This window comes from Orcinus orca, chromosome 6 (assembly GCF_937001465.1).
Source record: "Orcinus orca chromosome 6, mOrcOrc1.1, whole genome shotgun sequence".
Taxonomy (NCBI): Eukaryota; Metazoa; Chordata; class Mammalia; order Artiodactyla; family Delphinidae; genus Orcinus; species Orcinus orca.
In genome coordinates this window covers 14,840,206-14,859,374 of record NC_064564.1, presented here as the reverse complement: position 1 = coordinate 14,859,374, position 19,169 = coordinate 14,840,206, and the positions used below count along the sequence as shown (strand labels likewise).

At 40.7% G+C, this 19,169-nt stretch overlaps 1 protein-coding gene across 6 annotated transcripts in view; it reads left to right on the top strand.

The window, feature by feature from the left end:
- The window catches only part of EXTL3 (exostosin like glycosyltransferase 3), a 123,274-nt gene that overhangs the window by 81,230 nt on the left and 22,875 nt on the right, over window positions 1-19,169 (top strand). For all 6 annotated transcript variants that reach the window (XM_033429837.2, XM_049710746.1, XM_004270710.4 and 3 more), the window contains one exon: window positions 12,907-13,034. In XM_033429837.2, coding sequence (XP_033285728.1) covers window positions 12,907-13,034 — 128 coding nt within the window. The remainder of the gene's footprint in view (window positions 1-12,906; window positions 13,035-19,169) is intronic.

Sequence of the window (19,169 nt, the reverse complement as noted above, 5' to 3'; positions counted from 1 at the left end):
CTTGCCTCTATTTCATTCCTTTCAGGCCTTGCCAGTTCCCTCTCTGCTACTTACTTCAGAAATCTCCTAAGACGCTCCAATACCGAAACTGGCCCTGTGAAGGTTTACAAAACCCTGTCACTGACCTCATGGACTTATTCTGTGTCATCACAAAGATGTTGATAATGAGAATGGTGATGAAAAGCTAACATTTATGAAGCACTCCTAGTCTAGGCACTATAATTTAGCATTTGTGGAACTTATATAATGAACTAGTACGGTTTCTTCATTTTAAATCTGTGGAAACTGAGGCTTAGAGAGGTTAATTATTTTGCCCAAGGTCATGATTAGCAATCATGGAGGAGCTGAGTCTTAGTGTGTTTGATTCCAGAAGCTGCGGTTTTAATCACCTCCCAGAGGATTTAGGAAGGAGACCTGTTTCATTTCACAGGGTCGGGTACAAGTCCTCTGGGAGACTGGTGTTGGGGGTTTGATGTTTTTGGAGTTGGAGATCCTGAACCTTTTCTGTAGTCTCTTGCAGGTTCTTTCTCATTCTTTACTCCATCTGTTATGGTTAGGATGCTGTATTTTACAGGAAAAGTAATAGCCGAATATGCAGGATAGAGCTTTAGTTCTGAGTACTTTGTTTATCCACCTTCTGATGTAAACTTGTCAATCTAGAGGGAGATTACCCATTTCTCTTAAATGTGAGGCCTTAGAGCAAATCTTAAGCCACCTGGCAACTACTTACCCTGCAGCTTAGGTACTTTCCAGAAAAAGGTAGCAAAGAAGGGCAAAGGTCTGATGGGCCATCATTGCAAGAAGCTTGCTTAAGAAAATTAGTGTAGTATTTAGGAAGAATTTGCCTAGAAGAGGAATGTTCAGGCTACACCAGTTTTTTAAAAATTTATTTCATTAAGGAACTAATTCACGTGAAATATTTTCTAAGCAGCATCATGGTATAATGGAAAAGTATGCATTTTGGAGTGATATAGACCTGGGATTAAGTAGTCATTTTGTCATCTTTGGTAAGTTAATTAACTCCTTTGACTTCAGGATTAAAGAGGAATCTAACATAGTACAAGTAAGGAATCTAGAAAGGTGCCCCAAAATTATTTGATTCCTACTTATTTCTTCCTGTCAAAGGAGATGGAGGGCAGCGTGGATGTTCTGCTACCGTTAAGAACTCACTTCACTGATGAAGCCTTCTTGTATCTGCTATATAATTTCCCTTGTGTCATAACTGTTACCACTTTTTCTTCTCTTGTACAAATCTTTGTTTTAAATTTTTTCTTAGGAATCCTGCTACTCTCTTACTACTGCTGCTAATCTTTTCTTGTATTTTATTTAATTGAATTTATAATCTGAGGCTATTCAAAGACTGTAGGGTTCTACAAACTTTTGATCCCAGAATTTATCGTGTATATTAAGAAAGTGCTGAACGGGGAGATTTTTTTTTTATTGACGTCTTCCCAAATACATTTCACTTATTTTCTTAGTTACAACTTTTGAATGTCATTGAAATTAAAAAAAAAAAATTGTTCTGTGAAAGGTAGATGCTGGTCAAATAGAATAATAAAGCAGCCTTTGTTTTCCATTTTCCTGAGTTTTCTTTGAATTTGATAGGGATGTAGAGAAGCCGATGCCACAACAGTTAACAGCGACTGAAATTTGTCCGAGAACTTACCAGAACTAATCCTTCCTTTTAACTCTGGTGGGAAATAAGTAGTCCTCTTTGATTACTGGGTAGCTCATTGCAGCAATACAATGCCTAGTCAGAAAATGCCAGAGACTTTCCAAATGGGGGGCTGTTTTGAATAGCTTGTTCGTATTAGTGATACACACTTTTTTCAAGTTCTTCTGAAAAAGAAAAAAACACTTTCAAGCTGGACAGTTTCACTCCATTCTCTAAATATTTGGACTGTTTTCTATTTAAGAGAGGCAGTATTTTTGGGCAGCAGTTGAATTGTCAACCTCTTGGGCGTAGAGTCAACACTCCCCAGGTATCAGGGCTATAAGGGACTGGCAGCTCTCCCCTGTGGGAGAATGGCACTGTTAGGAAGCATCTCAGAGTGGATTGTCCACCGAGGGTGAAGACGTGACCTATCCGTTATGTTACAGTTAACAGGTCTTTGTAAAGTTAGCAGCAGAGTGGTTCCCAGGCAATCTGTCTGATTCCAGTCCTTCAGGGAAAATGATTTGAAATGAGCATTTTGGCTAAAAGAATCAACCCAGGAACCTACATGCCATTTCAGAAAATCCTGGGCTGTTTGTGCTTCTCTTCTGCTCAGGGTGCCAGCAGCACAACGGGCATGATTGCTAGCTGTTTGTGTAAGGAAAGAGGGGTTGTCTTGGGGGGTACCTGCTGGGGTTAATATGGTAAAATCCCTCATTCTTTTCTGTTACTTACATCGGGTCTGGCTTAGAGTAAATGTGATCTTCACGGCCACCCTCCTGCCCCAAATGCTTTATATAAAGAGAATTTCAGTTCAGATGGGGTAGGGCCTGGGCGTGGTGACAGCACTGCCCCCAGGGAGATGGGGTATGTGCCACCAGCTGCAGGGGTCTCACCTGAATGGTGTGGGACGGCTGCCCAGAGGCTGGGACAGTGGGTGACTGCTCTCTCGCCGTCTCTTGCCTGTTTTCTGAACAGTTGAATCAGGTTCCTTAGCTCCTGGAGCAGAAGACATGGATGTTTAATGGAAGTCGGATGGAGGGTAGCGTTGTGCCGGGGGTTTTGAAGGCTGTCTTCTGAGAAACTCCCTACTAGGTGTGGAGGCCACCGCTTTCATGCATCTTAAAGATTTTCCATTGTTTCCAGGCCTCCATTCTTTGAAATGATATGTCAGTGATTTCTCAGATTTCTGTTGCCCTGTATGTAATGTGTTATTTTTCTCTGGCTGCTTTCTTCTTCTTTAAATTTGGTTTTCAGCAATTTGACTGTGATATGCCTCTGCATGGTTTTCTTTGACTTGTGTTTTGATTGGGGTTCACTAAGCCTCTTGAGTCTAGTAATTTATGTTTTTTTAAATCATATTTTGGGGAATTTTTATTCAGTATTTGTTGATATTTTTCTGTCCCATTCTTTCCCTCCCCTCTTTTTCTTGGGGACTCCGTTCTATGTATATTAGACGTTTTGATGTTGTCCCACAGTTTTCAGTGGCTCTGTTCATTTTTTAAAAATCTTTTTTATCTTTGATAATTTCTGTTGATCTGTCATCAAGTTTACTGACTTGTGTCTACACTGCTCTTAAGCTCATTGAGTCAGTTTTAAATTTCAGATACTGTATTTTCCAGTTCCAGAATTTCCATGTTTTTAAGAATAACAGTTTGTTTCTCTGCTGAGATTTCCTGTTTTGTTTTTGTTTTTTTCCCATTCTGAGTATGCTTTCCTTCATTGAGCACCGTTATGATAGCTACTTTAACGTCTTAGTCTGCTAATTCCAACATATGGGTCATTTGAGTATTTGCTGTAATTGAGTTTTCTTTTTTCCTGAGGACTGGGTCATGTTTTTCTGGTTCTTTGTACATCACATCAAACAGTTTTGTATTAAACATTGTGAATGTTCTGAAGACTGTGGGTTTTGTTTTATTTCTCTGAGAAGTGTTGAGATTTTAGTTTCAGCAGGCAGTTAATTTGGTTGGACTCAGACTGCATGTTCTCTCTCAAGTGGCAAGGCAAATGTTAGTTCAGCCCTTTTGTCTTTAGCTGGTCTGCTTGCAGACAGCGCCAAGCATGCATGGTTCAGGGGTGGCCCGGAGACTGGGCAGTTTATACACGGTACATGGAGCTCCCCCTATCTGGCTCTCTCCATGCTGGAATCTCCTTTCTTCCAGGGGCTGTGGCTGCCCCAAACTCTTTTCCTCATTCTTCAGGCCAGAAAGACTTGGGTGTTGTATGCGTGTTTAAGTCTTGCATGGTACCGACTTTGGCGTACTCTCAGGGCAAAAGCAACGGTGAGTCTCCCCGTGTCCGTAATTCCTTCCTAAATTTCAGCTCCCCTTCACAATTTGTTGCCTTCTCACTATCTAGTGCTTTTACGTAATGCTTTTTTGGTATTTTTGTCCAGAGTTTACGTTACCGTCTACAGGAGGCTGGGTCTGGCTGGGGCTTTTTCAGCCATTCTGGAAGCAGGAGCCTCCAGGTGGTCTCTTTTTGGATACATGGCCCTGCCCAGAATTTTGGTTCAAGTTATTACTTTATTCTGACCAGTTAACACATCTTCTTCACTCTGCTTTATAGTCTAGAAAATTGTACTAAATAGGGTGGCCTTGTTGGAGCGTTGACTGGAAATGAGAACGTGAAAGTCTGTCCTTTTGGAGTTTTAAAACGTGGGCTGTTACGAAGGGGACGTTGTCATTCACAGTGTAGTCTTGCCCACTCAAAACATTGCCCATCTCTACGCTACGTACTCACTTGTTTCTCAGTCTTGTGACAGCCAGGCCCTTGATTCTTAATTTCTAGTTCTCTTCTCTGTAAAGGGTACAGCTCATTTACACAGGGAGCCTGGGAGGCCCTTTTTTGAAGAGGTGATGTTTGAGCAGAAGCCTGAAGGATGTGAGAGAATGGACCACGTAAATTCTGGAGGAATATACAGAGAACGGCAAGTGCAAGAGGCTTGTTGGGTTCAGGACATGGCAGGGGGACCCAGTGTATTGGGGGTGGAGTGATCGACTGGAGAGTTTGAGCAGGTCAGAGGAGGCAGAGGCCAGCACATGTAGACCATGGTAAGGATTCCAGGTTTTATTCTCAGTGCATTAGCGTGCCAGCAGAGGGTTTTGAGCAGGGAGAAATATGGTATGTGTGCGACCGTGGGGAAAAGAGCAGGAACAGTTCAAAGGCTGTTGCAGTAGCCCAGGTGAGGGGTGCCAGCGGCTTGGACGGGGCAGTCGTGGTGGAGGTGGTGATTCAGAGATAAGCTATCACGCCGCTCTGGGAGACTCCGAGGTCTCTGGAGGTGAGGCCAGAATGTGCCATGTTTCCAAAATGAAAACTGTAGAGATACGAGGTGATTCTTAGCCCTTTTCCCTCTTTCCCAGCCCTTGATGCTAGAATTGAACAAGGAGAGTTCTGTTTTGGGAACTTAATGTCATGCCAGCGTGGTTATTTTAGTACTATTGCCCCAGTAGTCTACTAAGGAAGACTGGAAGAGAAACTGGCTGTGTCGTCAGCTCAGTCATTAAGATTCAGGCTTGGGCCTCTGCCAGCTGGGCAGTTGAAGACTTTATTTCTGGCTGGACCTCAGGCAAGAGTAGAGATAATTCTAAAGCCTTATTCTTTAGAAAGTTGATACGTTTTATTTTTTTTTGTCTGTGCCCACTCTACTTTTAAAAATATTACTTGAGGGCTTCCCTGGTGGCGCAGTGCTTGGGAGTCCACCTGCCGATGCAGGGGACACGGGTTCGTGCCCCAGTCCGGGAGGATCCCACATGCCGCGGAGCGGGTGGGCCCTTGAGCCATGGCCGCTGAGCCTGCGTGTGCAGAGCCTGTGCTCCACAACGGGAGAGGCCGCAGCGGTGAGAGGCCCGAGTACCGCAAAAAAAAAAAAAAAAAAAAAAAAAAATACTACTTGAATGTGTCAGATACTAATTTTCTAAATTCTAGGCAAAGCTAACAGGAGAAACCTTGTCCAGTTTCTCTAGGTCCGAGACTGTACAAAGTCTGGTGAATTCACCAGGTATTGGTACGTCTGGTTTTTGTTTTTAATTAATTTATTTATTTTTGGCTGCGTTGGGTCTTCGTTGCTGTGCACGGGCTTTCTCTAGTGGCAGTGAGCAGGGGCTACTCTTCGTTGGTGCTCAGGCTTCTCATTGCGGTGGCTTCTCTTGTTGTGGAGCACGGGCTCTAGGCTCATGGACTTCAGTGGTTCTGGCTCGCGGACTCTAGAGCACAGGCTCAGTAGTTGTGGCGCACGGGCTTAGTTGCTCTGCAGCATGTGGGATCTTCCCGGACCAGGGCTCGAACCCGTGTCCCCTGCATTGGTAGGCGGATTCTTAACAGCTGCGCCACCAGGGAAGCCCTGGGTTTTTTGTTTGTTTCTTTGTTTACAATATTTTACTTAATAATCAGGTGGCTACAGTTATAGCTCTCTTCTTCTGTTTGAGAATGGGCTATGGCTGTGAAGAATTACATAAAACAAAGTTACCAGAAATCAGAAATTAATAGCAGATATTATAGATGTGTGATATAAAGGAATTGCTGAAAAGTCATGTTGCATAAATGATTTACTAACTGCAGTAAATCAGTTCTTTAGATAATGTCCCCCCTCTTAGTTTGTATGTACTCTTTTTTACGAATTCAAAGTAAGGAATCTGAGACAGAGAATTTTATTGCTTTAGGTCACTTGACTAATTAATACGTAAATTAGAACTTAGGTATTAATTCCTAGTTCAGTGCATAGTTTTCTTTTTTCACCAAATCTAAGTTTCTTGGAAAGGCACAGCATGTGTGTGTGTGTGTGTGTGTGTGTGTGTGTGTGTATGTATATATATATATATGCACACACACACACGCACTCATACATACATAGATACATAGTACATATATTTTACAAATTCAAGTAGGAAGAGGTTTTACTAATCTCATGTAATTGCTAACATTTTTGGAGCATTTTCAATGTGCTAGGTAGGCACTGTGTCATGCTGTTTATATGCATTCTCTCATTTGGTGGTGAACCTGTAACCTATGCTGTTTCACCTACAGTTTCACAGGGATCATTGGCAACTTTTTCTCTTATAAATTGAGACCATCTTATCTCATAACCTAAAACATATACTGTTTTTTTTTTTTATAATGCATTAGACTCAAATTTAAAGTTATAAATGGAAAACCAGTTTGCTGTGTTGCCTTCTTATTCCTTTTCCTTCCTTCTTTGCATTTCCCAGTGTTTTGCCCCTACCACTCTGTTTATTAAATGAACGAGCTCCTTGAAAAATCAAGAAGTTTTGGTGCTGCTTCTTTTTCAGTTGTCTTTTCTGTTGATAACTCTTCACCCAGTCACCTCAAGCTCTGTTTCCCATGGGTCCTCACAAGTAGGTACACATGACCATGTGCTTCCTCTTGGACCTCATTTTCTTGCTTCCTGAGCTCTATGATGGGTTACTTTTTCAAGTTAGAGGAAAGGGGGGGATGGAGGACAAAAGTTAGTTGTTGTTTACCTTTATTGCCTGTAGGATGGCTTGACATAAAGTTCATTCTCAGAAATGGATTCATTACAGAAGTGTATTATGCAGGTGCATGTATTGTTGGAGATTGTTGGGTTTGGCTGGGCAAAATTTGATCTTAAAGAGAAAAAGGACAACATTATACGTGTATTTAAGTTGATGAATTTAGTAGGTGGCATTATGTGTTTGTATGGTGCTTTATAGTGTCCACGTACATTTTCAAATTTTACTACTTCCCAGGTAATGTTCTACTTTTTAGTGTTCTCTGCTCTTGATCTGCTGTATGACTTAGGTTGCTTCACTTAATCTCTTCATGTCCTATTTTTCTTTCCTACCAACTTCAGAGACATGCCTATGGCTCGTCATGAGCTGCTTTCAAAAAGATTCCATATTTAGGTAGTTCTTCTGTTTGAATCCAGATTCATTATTCTACTTCACTTGAGCAACTATCACTTACTAAATTGTTGAAATGTTCCATTGTTCCTTGTAAATAGCAATAACTACTTACATTTTCATCCCTTAGATATTGAGATATTTGCTGTTAATTGGGACTCAGACTTACCATGGTAGCTAATTAAATACTTATGATGTGAATTGATACTTGGCTAATTAATGTGGATTTGCTGATTGTGCCTGGATTTAGAAACCAAATGCCTGGTTAACACACTAGGAGAAAGGACCCTATTCGAGTAGCAGTTCTTTTATTATTCATAAACTCCAGAATTCCTCAAGAACCAGGCTGAGTGTTAATTGAAGATACTGATTGATTTTTGATCGTGCATATGCTTTATACATTTGCACATGGTAGGGTTCTAGGCCGTGCTTGTTGGACTGTTCCGTTGATGATGAGAAGAAGGGTGCCTTCATGAATGATGGTGAACAGAGAACTAGGGAGACATCATCAGGGAGTGTTGTGTGTGGAACAGGAAAAATGAGTGTTAGCACCACTTCTGGCCTGTTGTAGGTTGATGGATTTTTTTGCTATAGAAAACTAGATTAGATACTGAGAGGTTTCAGTATATCCAGTGTTTATAGTTTTGATATATAAACTTCTCAAGTCTTTATTCTGTATTCTGAAAATAGGATGGACAGGGCCAAATTAGGTCCTATTTCCTGTTTATTTGTTTATTCATCATTTATAAAACACTTGTTGAACATCTACTGCATGCCAGGCACTGTGCCCTATACATTCTAGTCAGTGTCATACCAATATTTAAATCAGTAACTTGAAGGTCAGTCTTCATGTTCACAAGTTACTAAGCTATAATCATAAGGCATGAAAAAAATAGCCACTGTTGAGGGAGGGGGGAGTGTTGTTTTAATTTGGAAAAAACCAAAATAACATAAAAAAAAATGAGAATATTTCCTAAATGTGACATATTACTTCTGGTTGCCTCATTTCTTTCACATTTGATCTGCCCTTTCTCAGATCTGCCTTTTCTCAGATCCTTTCTCAGATCCTTAGAGGCTAGTGCTGAGCTGCATGTCTGCATTACAAATATTGGAATCTCTTCCTTGTTCTGATTTTGGTGCCAGAAAGGACAGCGGTTGGTTTGCTTGGCTTTTATCTAGCCATTAAGCACTATAGCTCTGAAGCAAATTTGGTAGAAGAAAGCTTTTACTCCCCTCACCCTTTAATTTTAGTTTGTATTTGCAAACTTTGTAAGGTGGGAATCTCTTTTGGTTTATGGGGAAAAGGTGATCGTGCTTAAATTATGAGTTACATTTATTCAGAGTTTGCTTTACTGTCTCCTGGTGGTTGACTGTAAATCAGGGTGTCTCAGCAGTGGCACAGTAACATTTGGGCTGGATAATTCTGTTTCAGGGGGCTGTCCTGTGCACTGTAGGATCTAGCAGCATCCCTGGCCTCTGCCCACTAGATGCAAGAAACTCTCCCCGCCCCCCCAAGTTGTGACAACCAACAATGTCCACAGATATTGTCAGATGTCTCTTGGGGGGCAAAATCACTCCTAGCTGAGAACCGCCACTCCGAATCCTTAAAGCAGACCTACTGACCACAGTTGTTTGTGAGCTAACCACGAGTAAGCTGCTGCCATACTTGACATTGTGTTTCTCTGAATCCTTAAAAGTTTTTCTTTTATTCTGACGGATGTTGCTTCAGTTCCCTAATCCTGGGGATCTTACTGTCATCCCAGAGGAGTTGTGCCAGGATGAGCAGAGATGATGGTACATGTGATGTGTTCCTGGAATCCAGAAGACTTGTTCTTAATGGACCTGCCCCTTAATGGATTTTAATAGACTTTCTCAGAAAAACTGCATGTGGAATCTAGGCCAACACATATTTGATATGAGGCCTTCAGCTCTAAGTCTTCCAAAGGACAAGCAGGTCCTCTTGATTGGATTTACTCTGTAATTAGACAAAAAGTTTGGCTATGTTCTAGGTATCAAATCATGATCATTTTAGTTTTTAATTGTTGTTTCTTGTTTTTATTTATTTATAAATTTATTTTAGGCTGTGTTGGGTCTTCGTTGCTGCACACGGGCTTTCTCTAGTTGTGGCGATCAGGGGCTACTCTTTGTTGTGGTGCGCAGCCTTCTCGTTGCGGTGGCTCCTCTTGTTGCGGAGCACGGGCCCTAGGCACGCGGGCTTCAGGAGTTGTGACACTTGGGCTCAGTTGTTGTGGCGCACAGGCTTAGTTTCTCTGCAGCATGTGGGATCTTCCTGGACCAGGGCTCGAACCCGTGTCCCCTGCACTGGCAGGCGGATTCTTAACCACTGCGCCACCTGGGAAGCCCTTGTATCTTGTTTTTTTTTTGTTTTTTTTTTTGCGGTACGCGGGCCTCTCACTGTTGTGGCCTCTCCCGCTGCGGAGCACAGGCTCCGGACGCGCAGGCTCAGCGGCCATGGCTCACGGGCCCAGCCGCTCCACAGCATGTGGGATCTTCCCAGACCGGGGCACGAACCCGTGTCCCCTGCATCGGCAGGCGGACTCCCAACCACCGCGCCACCAGGGAAGCCCTGTATCTTGTTTTTAGACTAAGGTTTTTTGTAGGGTTGTCAAGTTTGGCTGATAAGCAACTTGCATTTTTGCACACAACATGGTGCTGTGACGATTTAGCAGAGAGTTTGCTTACTTACGTTCATACACATGACAAGTGGTAGAATTGGAATCTGAACGCAAGTTTTTCTGGTTGACTTCAAAGCCATGCTTTTTCCTCTGTACGAGCGCCTGTCAAAATTTAATGTGCATAGGACTCGGGGATCTTGTTAAAATGCAGGTCGGTCCTGACTTGGCAGGTTTAGGGAGGGCTGCATTTCTGCATTTCTGGCAGAGTCCCAGATGATGCCCGTGCTGCTGGTCTTTGGATTGTATTTTGAGTACTGGAGCTCTGTACTATGTTCTTGGATTGTTAATTGTGCTGTAGGTAATCCTCCCGGTGGTTAACTCTCAAAATTGGTCATCCACAATTGAATATTCAAGAATTGGATGTCTCACGGATTTTTTTCCTCATTTTAAGCTATGTGTATTCCCTGGTAGAGCCGAGGGACAGCTGTACTCACCTGAACTGGCAGCGTTGCAGGTCTGTGTTAAATGAATGCCGGGCACATTAGGACAGTAACATGAATGACCTGAGGGTAGCTTGTGGGGCAAGCGTTCGAGTGAACAGCTGCCGTAGTCTGCTGATTCTGGGGTGGACGTTAGTTTACATTTCCACATCTCTGAAATTGGGTGTTTCCTAAGATAGACAGCATATCACCAAGGTTGGCATTTGTCTTCGGCTACTTCTGGCCACCCTCCCACTCCCTGAGGTAGAGCCAGGCAGATACCACGGTGAGCACGTGGCCTTCTCCCCCTTCTTGCTCCTCTCTTTTTCCTGACCCAGGGTTCAGTGCCTTTGTTCTGTCACTGCTGAACCCGAGCTTGGGAGGTCTGGGCTACAAGCTCAGGGATTTTTATATTGGTCAAAAGTGCTGCAGGGCAGGGCTTCCCTGGTGGCGCAGTGGTTGAGAGTCCGCCTGCCGATGCAGGGGACGCGGGTTCGTGTCCCGGCCCGCGAAGATCCCATGTGCCGCGGAGCGGCTGGGCCCGTGAGCCATGGCCGCTGAGCCTGCGAGTCCAGAGCCTGTGCTCCGCAACGGAAAAAAGTGCTGCAGGGCAAGATGGGTTTCTCTGCCTATTGCTTGGCTCTCTGTAGTAGCAAATCTGTTACAGATTTTCCCTTGTCTTGGTAGGAACTCCTCCAGGACTGAGGTAAAGTTTTAAAAAGCTCTTTATTAAACATTGTAAATGATAAACTTTCACATCTTTATTGTTTGGCAGCATTTTTATTTCTTGATGGTACACAAATTAGTAATACATTTTCCATGGGGCTTTCGTTGGATGAGATTTATAAACATAATCGAAGTTTAGCAGAGAAGCACTGATTTGGAGTTGGGGTTATTAGTTAGAGTCTAGCTCTGCCACTTGCCAGTCGTCCACATGTAAAGTGAAAGTTGACTGATCTCCAAGGCCCTTCTGGCTCTGAACTAATTGGATTCTAAGTGTGCTAGAATGAATTAATTGAAATATGACGACTCCGCCTTAAGAACACAGAAGAAGTGATTACTTTTGATGAGGTTGGGGAGTGACAGGAGGCATCTGAACTGGGTCTCCAGGGGGAGAATAATGTGGTAGAGGAATAGGAGAAAGAGTATTTTAAGCCGAAGGGACCATACTCGTGAGGTCATGGGAGTACCTTTGAAACCATTCATAAACTTTTAGACTCTGGATAAAATTACATTCCTTATGCTACGTGGAGGTTAGCCTCATTACAAGTAAGGTGTTTTGTTAAAAGTAGGATGACCCTTCTTGGCTTTCCAAAAAGGTGATTGCTCAAGAAGTACTCTTTGTTTCTGGTTTTTGAGAATAAAATGATGGTTCCTCACTAGCTGGGTTAATTAGGTATAGAAACCGTAAAAATAAAATGAGCTATCAAAGTACTGAGTATGTTCATCCTTGTTTATTTGAGTTATCAGGGACAAGGTGAATAATAAAGCTACTACCTATGTTATAGTAAACTATGCTTATCTGAGGCAGGTTTAAATAATTTTTAAAATCATAATGTAGTTCTACCATTTGGGCACTAATCTTTGTTTTGTGAAGAAATTACTGCTTTTCATAGTGGGTCACTTTGGATAGAGATTCTTTGAATTGGGAATTTCTTTGGAAACAAAAGCTGTTAGTTTTACTGGATCAGGTACACCTTGAAAGAAAAACCTCTTGTAAGTGTAGTCAGTGTTGCAGGTAGGAATTGGAAAAGTGAAGTAATAAGTAATTAACCTCAACCGGAACAAAGGACTGTCCTTTGTTCTTTTATACCAAAGAGAAAAGCCTTAAAATTGGGGGTCAGAAATTACATAGACTCAAGGGAGTTCTGAGTTTGGTTTTAAAGGGGATTCCAGGGCTGAGAATCATAATCTCAGTTCTACTCTGCCACCTTGTGTTCTCTTGGGAAACTTATGTTTAATTTCCCTAGACTGTGTTTCTTGCATACGTAAAATAATCCTCAGCTTTAGCTTGTTTCACAGAAAAATTCGTTAGCAAATGAATACAGCTTAAAATGTGAAATCTTTATACATTTGCTGAAACATGAGGCAATTTCTGTTCCTAAAAGGCGTATGCTGGATTTTACAAGTGGTAGGTAAGCCGGCGAAATTATTCAGGATGTTTAGCCACAGTCTGCTTTGACCTAAAGGCAGTTATGCTTTTGCATTGAACGATGCAGCATTGACCGTTAAGTGTTTTTCCTTCCTCTTTGCAGGTGGTCCGTACTGAGAAGAACAGTTTGAACAATCGATTCCTGCCCTGGAATGAAATCGAGACAGAGGCCATCCTGTCTATTGATGATGACGCTCACCTCCGCCACGATGAAATCATGTTTGGGTTTCGGTGAGGAACTGATTTTCAATTACGAAACACTTTTGTTTGCAAGTGACAGGAAACTAACTCAAAACCTGGATTAGGCAGCCAAATGAATTCCAAAGCTGATAGTAACTGAGACATCTTATTGGGCTTAGATATCCCACTTTGAGGGAACAGTACAGGTGAGGGAATGGAGTAGATCAGGGCCACTCAGAGTGTGTCCTGGACTGGTACGCTGGCCCATGAACAGTTTATTACCTGTCCACAGTGAGGTAAGTACAAAAATTGAGAGTAGGCATTTAGAAACTTTAAAATATTTACCATGACATCCAAGTGTGAACTTTTTTCTTATAATTCATTTTTTGGGTAACATTTATTGAATATAATTCATACATCGTACAGTTCACTCATTTAAGTGTACCATTCAGTGGTTTTTAGTATAATTACAGAGTTGTGCAGCCATCACCATAATCTAGTTTAGAAATCTTCATTACCACCAAAAGGAATCCAGTACCCATTAGCAGTCATTCCCCATTTTTCTCCAGCTCCTCTGAGACCTTGGCAACCATTAATGTACTTTGTTTCTCTATAAATTTTCCTTTTACAGACTTTCCATATACATGGTACCATATAATATGCGCTCTTTGGTAACTGGTTTCTTCACTTAACATAGTGTTTTCAAGGTTCATCTGTCTTGTAGCATCTGTCAGTACTTCATCCATTTTGTATGGATGTACACATTTTGTTTGTCCATTTATCCATTGATGGACATTTGGGTTGTTTCTACTCCTTGGCTATTGTGATTAGTGCTGCTATGAACATTCACGTACGAGTTTGTATATGAACATTTCCTTTCTCTTAGATATATACCTTGGAGTGGAATTGCTGGATCATATAGTATCTCTTCGTTTAACATTTTGAGGAACTACACTCCTGTTTTCCAAAGTGGCTGCACCATTTTATATTGTACCAGCAGTGAATAAGGGTTCCATTTTCTCCGCATCCTTGTCAACACTTGTTATTTTCCATTTTTTATTTATAGCCCTCCTACTGGGTGTGAAGTGGTATTTCAATGTAGTTTTGACTTGCATTTCCCTAATGACTCATGTTATTGGCTATCTTTTCATGTGCTTAATAACAATTTATATACCTTCTTTGAAGAAACGTCTATTGAGATCCTTTGCCCATTGTTATTTGGGTGGTCTTTTAATTATTGAGTTGTAAGAGTTCTCTAGAGCTCTTACATTCTAGATCCAAGTCCCTTATCAGAGATATGATTCGCAAATTTTTTCTCCTGTTCTGTGGGTTGTCATTTCACTTTCTTGATGGTGTCCTTCAAAGCACAAAAGCTTTTCATTTTAATGAAGTCCAGTTTGTCTATGTTTTCTGTGGTTACTTGTGTTTTTGATGTCATATGTAAGAAACCATGTGATTCATTTTTACTGTATTTTACAGAAGCATGAATAAGCCAGGAGAACATTACTTGTTTGCCACAGGTAGTTTGAGACGCACTGGAGTAGATACCCTTGGAGATCTTGTTCAAATTAAGTACAGATCCAGGATGGAGAACTCTTTTTCTCTGTGCTTTTGTTCCATTCACTGAAAGCCTGGCCTGACCCCTAGCTTTCAGGCTTCCTTTGGTTTAAGTGGATAAGTGCAGATGCTCAGATGAAAGGAGCAGCGGCTTTATTGCTGTATTTGTCTTAGGTCCATCTATAAAGAATTATTTGACATATTTCTGACAAATCAGAACATCTGTTCTTCCTCTCCCTCACCCAGCCTCTCATTTCCTTTGACTTCTTCCTCCTACTATATTATTGAGGCAAGAGTCTGTTGTTAGCAGTGATAAAAATCCCACTGGAATGTGTTCCTCTGTACCATGACCGTAAGAAGCCAGCTCTCTTTACTTGTTTTTACGAAAGGAAAAAAAGCCATGTGATGGTTCCAGAAATGGGCTTTTGCCATCACAGTTGTCGTTATTAATGGTGGTGGGGAGGGGAGGGAAGGTGGTGTATTTCTGATACAGCATGATGCAATTTATAGCATGCTAAAGGACTGGGAGCTGTGAACAGAGTCATGGGATGTTAACAGGAGAATTGCCAATCAGCGCTAGATCCCAAGAATGATTAGATAAAGGGTCCTGCTTTGATGAGTTTGAAGCTTATTAAGATAGCTGGCACTTGCTATCTTCTATGGCTCTTGATTTAGGAAGATTTTTAAAAATTAATTATTTATTTTTGGCAGCGTTGGGTCTTCGTTGCTGTGCATGGGCTTTCTCTAGTTGCGGCGAGCAGGGTCTACTCTTCGTTGCAGTGTGCGGGCTTCTCATTGCGGTGGCTTCTCTTGTTGCGGAGCACGGGCTCTAGGCGCGCAGGCTTCAGCAGTTGTGGCATGCAGACTTCAGTAGTTGTGGTGTGTGGGCTCAGTAGTTGTGGCTTGTGGGCTCTAGAGCTCAGGCTCAGTAGTTGTGGCATGCGGGCTTAGTTGCCCCACAGTACGTGGGATCTTCCCAGATCAGGGCTCAAACCCGTGTTCCCCACATTGGCAGGTGGATTCTTAACCACTGCGCCACCAGGGAAGTCCCTAGGAAGATCTTTGACCTTTTCCATTTGTCAACAGATTTCCAAGTGGTGAGAGAATAATAGGAAGCCTTATGACTGATGATATTGAGTATCTTTTCATGTGCTCAGTGACTGTTTGTATATCTTCTTTGGAGAAATGTCTATTCAGATCCTTTGCCTTTTTATTATTGAGCTGTAAGAGTCTCCTAACAGTCATTTGAAATTTGAGGTTTAGCCTCTGGCTAAATGACTGGTGAATTATCTCTGGCTCGACTTCTAAACCTTTTATTGTCCTGACTCTGTTCTCATTTGTTTGGGCATCCTTTGATCTAAAAACTTTGTTTTCGAATTAGAGTTTTCATCTTTTCCAGATTAGACTTTTAAGGAACCTCCATACTGTTCTCCATAGTGGCTGCACCAATTTACATTCCCACCAACAGTGTAGGAGGGTCCCCTTTTCAAAAAGATAAATGCACCCCAATGTTCATTGCAGCACTATTTACAGTAGCCAAGACATGGAAGCAGCCTAAGTGTCCATCAACAGATAAATGGAGAAAGAAGCTGTGGTATATGTATATACAATGGAATACTACTCAGCCATAAGAAAAGAATGAAATAATGCCATTTGCTGCAACCTTGTTGGACCTAGAGATTATCATACTTAGTGAAGCAAGACAGAGAAAGGCAAATAACATGATATCACTTATATGTGGAATCTAAAAAAATGATGCAAGTGAATTTACTTACAAAACAGAAATAAACTCACAGACATAGAAAACAATCTTATGGTTACCAAAGGGGAAAGTGGGGGGAGGGATAAATTAGGAATTTGGGATGAAAAGATATACACTATTATATATAAAATAGATAACGAGGACCTACTATATAGCATGGGGAAGTATATTCAATATCTTGTAATAACCTATAATGGAAAAGAATCTGAAAAATAATATATATATATATATGTATAACTGAATCACTTGTAAATCAACTGCACTTTGATTTTAAACAAATAAATAAATAGAAATTCTCCCTCTGGCAAAAGATAATATGGATCTTGGCAAACTTCAGCTTACACAGCAAGGAAGGAAACAGGTATGTTCTTAAGGGACAGATAAAGAGAGCCAAGAGAACTGAAAACTTATGTCTGTACAGAAGCAGTACATGAATGTTCGTAGCAGCATTATTTATAAGAGTCAATGAGTCTAAATATGATTCTACTTACATGAGGCATCCAGAGTAGTCAGATTCATAGAGACAGAAAGTAGGTGGTGGCTGCCTGGGGCTGGAGGAGGGCAAGAATGCCGAGTTAGTGTTCAGTGGGTCAGAGTTTCAGGCTGGGAAGGTGAAGAAATTCTGGAGATTGATGATCATACAACAGTGTGAATATACTTAATGCCATCGAACTGTACACTTGAAAATGATTAAAATGGTAAATTTTATGTTACATACATTTTGCCACACACCAAAAAAATCAGTTGTCAAAAAAAACTATAAACAGCCCAAATGTCCATCAACTGATGAATGGATAAACAAACCGTGGTATATGCATACAATGGAATATTATTTGGCAACAAAAAGGAATGAAGTTCAAGGGTGAACCTGCTACAGCATGGGTGAACCTTGAAAACAGGCTAAGTAAAATAAGCTAGTCACATAATATATGAGTCCATTTATATGAAATGTCCACAACAAGCAAATCTGTGGAGACAGAAAGTAGATTAGTGGTTGCCATGGGATGGGGAGGGGGAAAATGGGGAGGGACTGCTAATGGTTATGGAGTTTCTTTTTGGGGTGATGAAAATATTCTGAAATGAGGTAGTGGTGATGGTTGCATAGCTCTGTGAATATACTAAAACCCAGTGAGTCGTACACTTTTAAGCTAGTGAGTTTTATGGTATGTGATTTATGTCTCAGTAAACTTTATTTTCAAAAAAGGTGATAGTGTAAGCTGTATGAGGAGGGATGGGGTTGTGGACTGGAAGGTAGGTCTCTCTTCCTGGATCCAAGTATCTCTGTCATCTTGGCCCAGAATTTTTTAATTCCACCACTGGATCTGATATTGATCTTTTTCTCTGTTTGCCATTGCTCTGCTTTGAGGTTTCTCTTCCAAAGGGAGCTAATCAAAACCTTTTTCCTTCACCATGGTTTGGTACACATTCCTTAATATTTTATTTTAGACAGGAGGAAAAGGCTTACATAATATCATAGAAACATGGGATTTGGAAAAGACTATTGTTTTAGATGGTCAGGAAGCAAAATCTCACCTTATTTTTTAAATACATTTTTTGATTATTAGTTGATTTTACCCTTTATTTTCTTACTACATTTCAAATCATTTGGTTCTTAATGAACCAGAGGGAGAAACATGGAAATATAACCAAGAAGGATGAGCCTGTCTCTTTGTGTGACGTAGTCCATATTACTTTAATGTACTCAATATCTTTAATATACTGATCTATATTCAAAACCATTTGCCTAAGTTTTGAAGATCAGAAAAATCAGTTTTAAATTAAATATTAGCAGTAACATGACCTTTTGCTTCATTCAGGTAACTTATTAAATCGTTTTGAGTCTCATAGGATTGCAAGAAAAAGAAATCATCGTTATTTAAAATAATGTAAATATTTGAGTTGTCAGGTTTTTTTTAACTTGACTATATTAATATGGAAATGATGGGCCACAGTTTGTGCCATGAGAAGGTTGAATTGATGCACTTATTTCAAAGGTGATAGTATGTAAATCTGAAATGTTAACAGAAGAACGTTAGTCGTGACTCACATTCTTCAGTGGAATAGTATCTTGATTTCATTATTTTAAAATTTCTCTTTAGTTATTTGGCAAAGTTGAATTTATCCAGTGAATTTTCTTTAAGTTTGAGCTATAGAATTACCTTTGAAAATTTTTCCCCAACATATTTTGTAGGTAATTGGAACATTAACACAGTTAAAAAATTAATTCATTAAAGATAAGGTGTACTGGGAGTTCCCTGGTGGTCTGGTGGTCCGGATTCCACACTTTCACTGCCGGGGCCCTCAGTTCCTGGTCAGGGAACTGAGATTCCACAAGCCGCATGGTACAGCCAAAAAAAAAAAAAAAAAAAAAGAGGATAAGGTATACATACCAAAGCATGATCTATGATACTGCACATAGGTTGAAAATACTTAATGTAGCATAATTTGAATATAATGTTAAGGAACTGGTTATGTGTAACACTTTTATACTTAAATTGATAGCATTATTTATAATTGATATTTTAACATGCCTAACTTTCCGATTCCACTGAGACCTTACTATCTGAAAGTCCTGATGCCTCATCCCAAGGACTTGAGCCTTTACTTGTATTTGTCTGGTGCTTGTGCTTCCATGCTGATTTTTTCCTTATTATTTAACATAATTAATACCTAGTTGGGCATCGACAGCCTTTAACAAATTGGATATGTTGCCTTTTGATATCATGTAGCAAAGGATAGTCTACCTTATTAAAAACTGTATATATTGACTTAAATCAGCCAAATCTGATAATTAAAATAGTGTTTCACATTCTTTCTTCTGCTGATATTTCGGGACTAGTAGGATCGATAAGCATTTGAAGAGATCA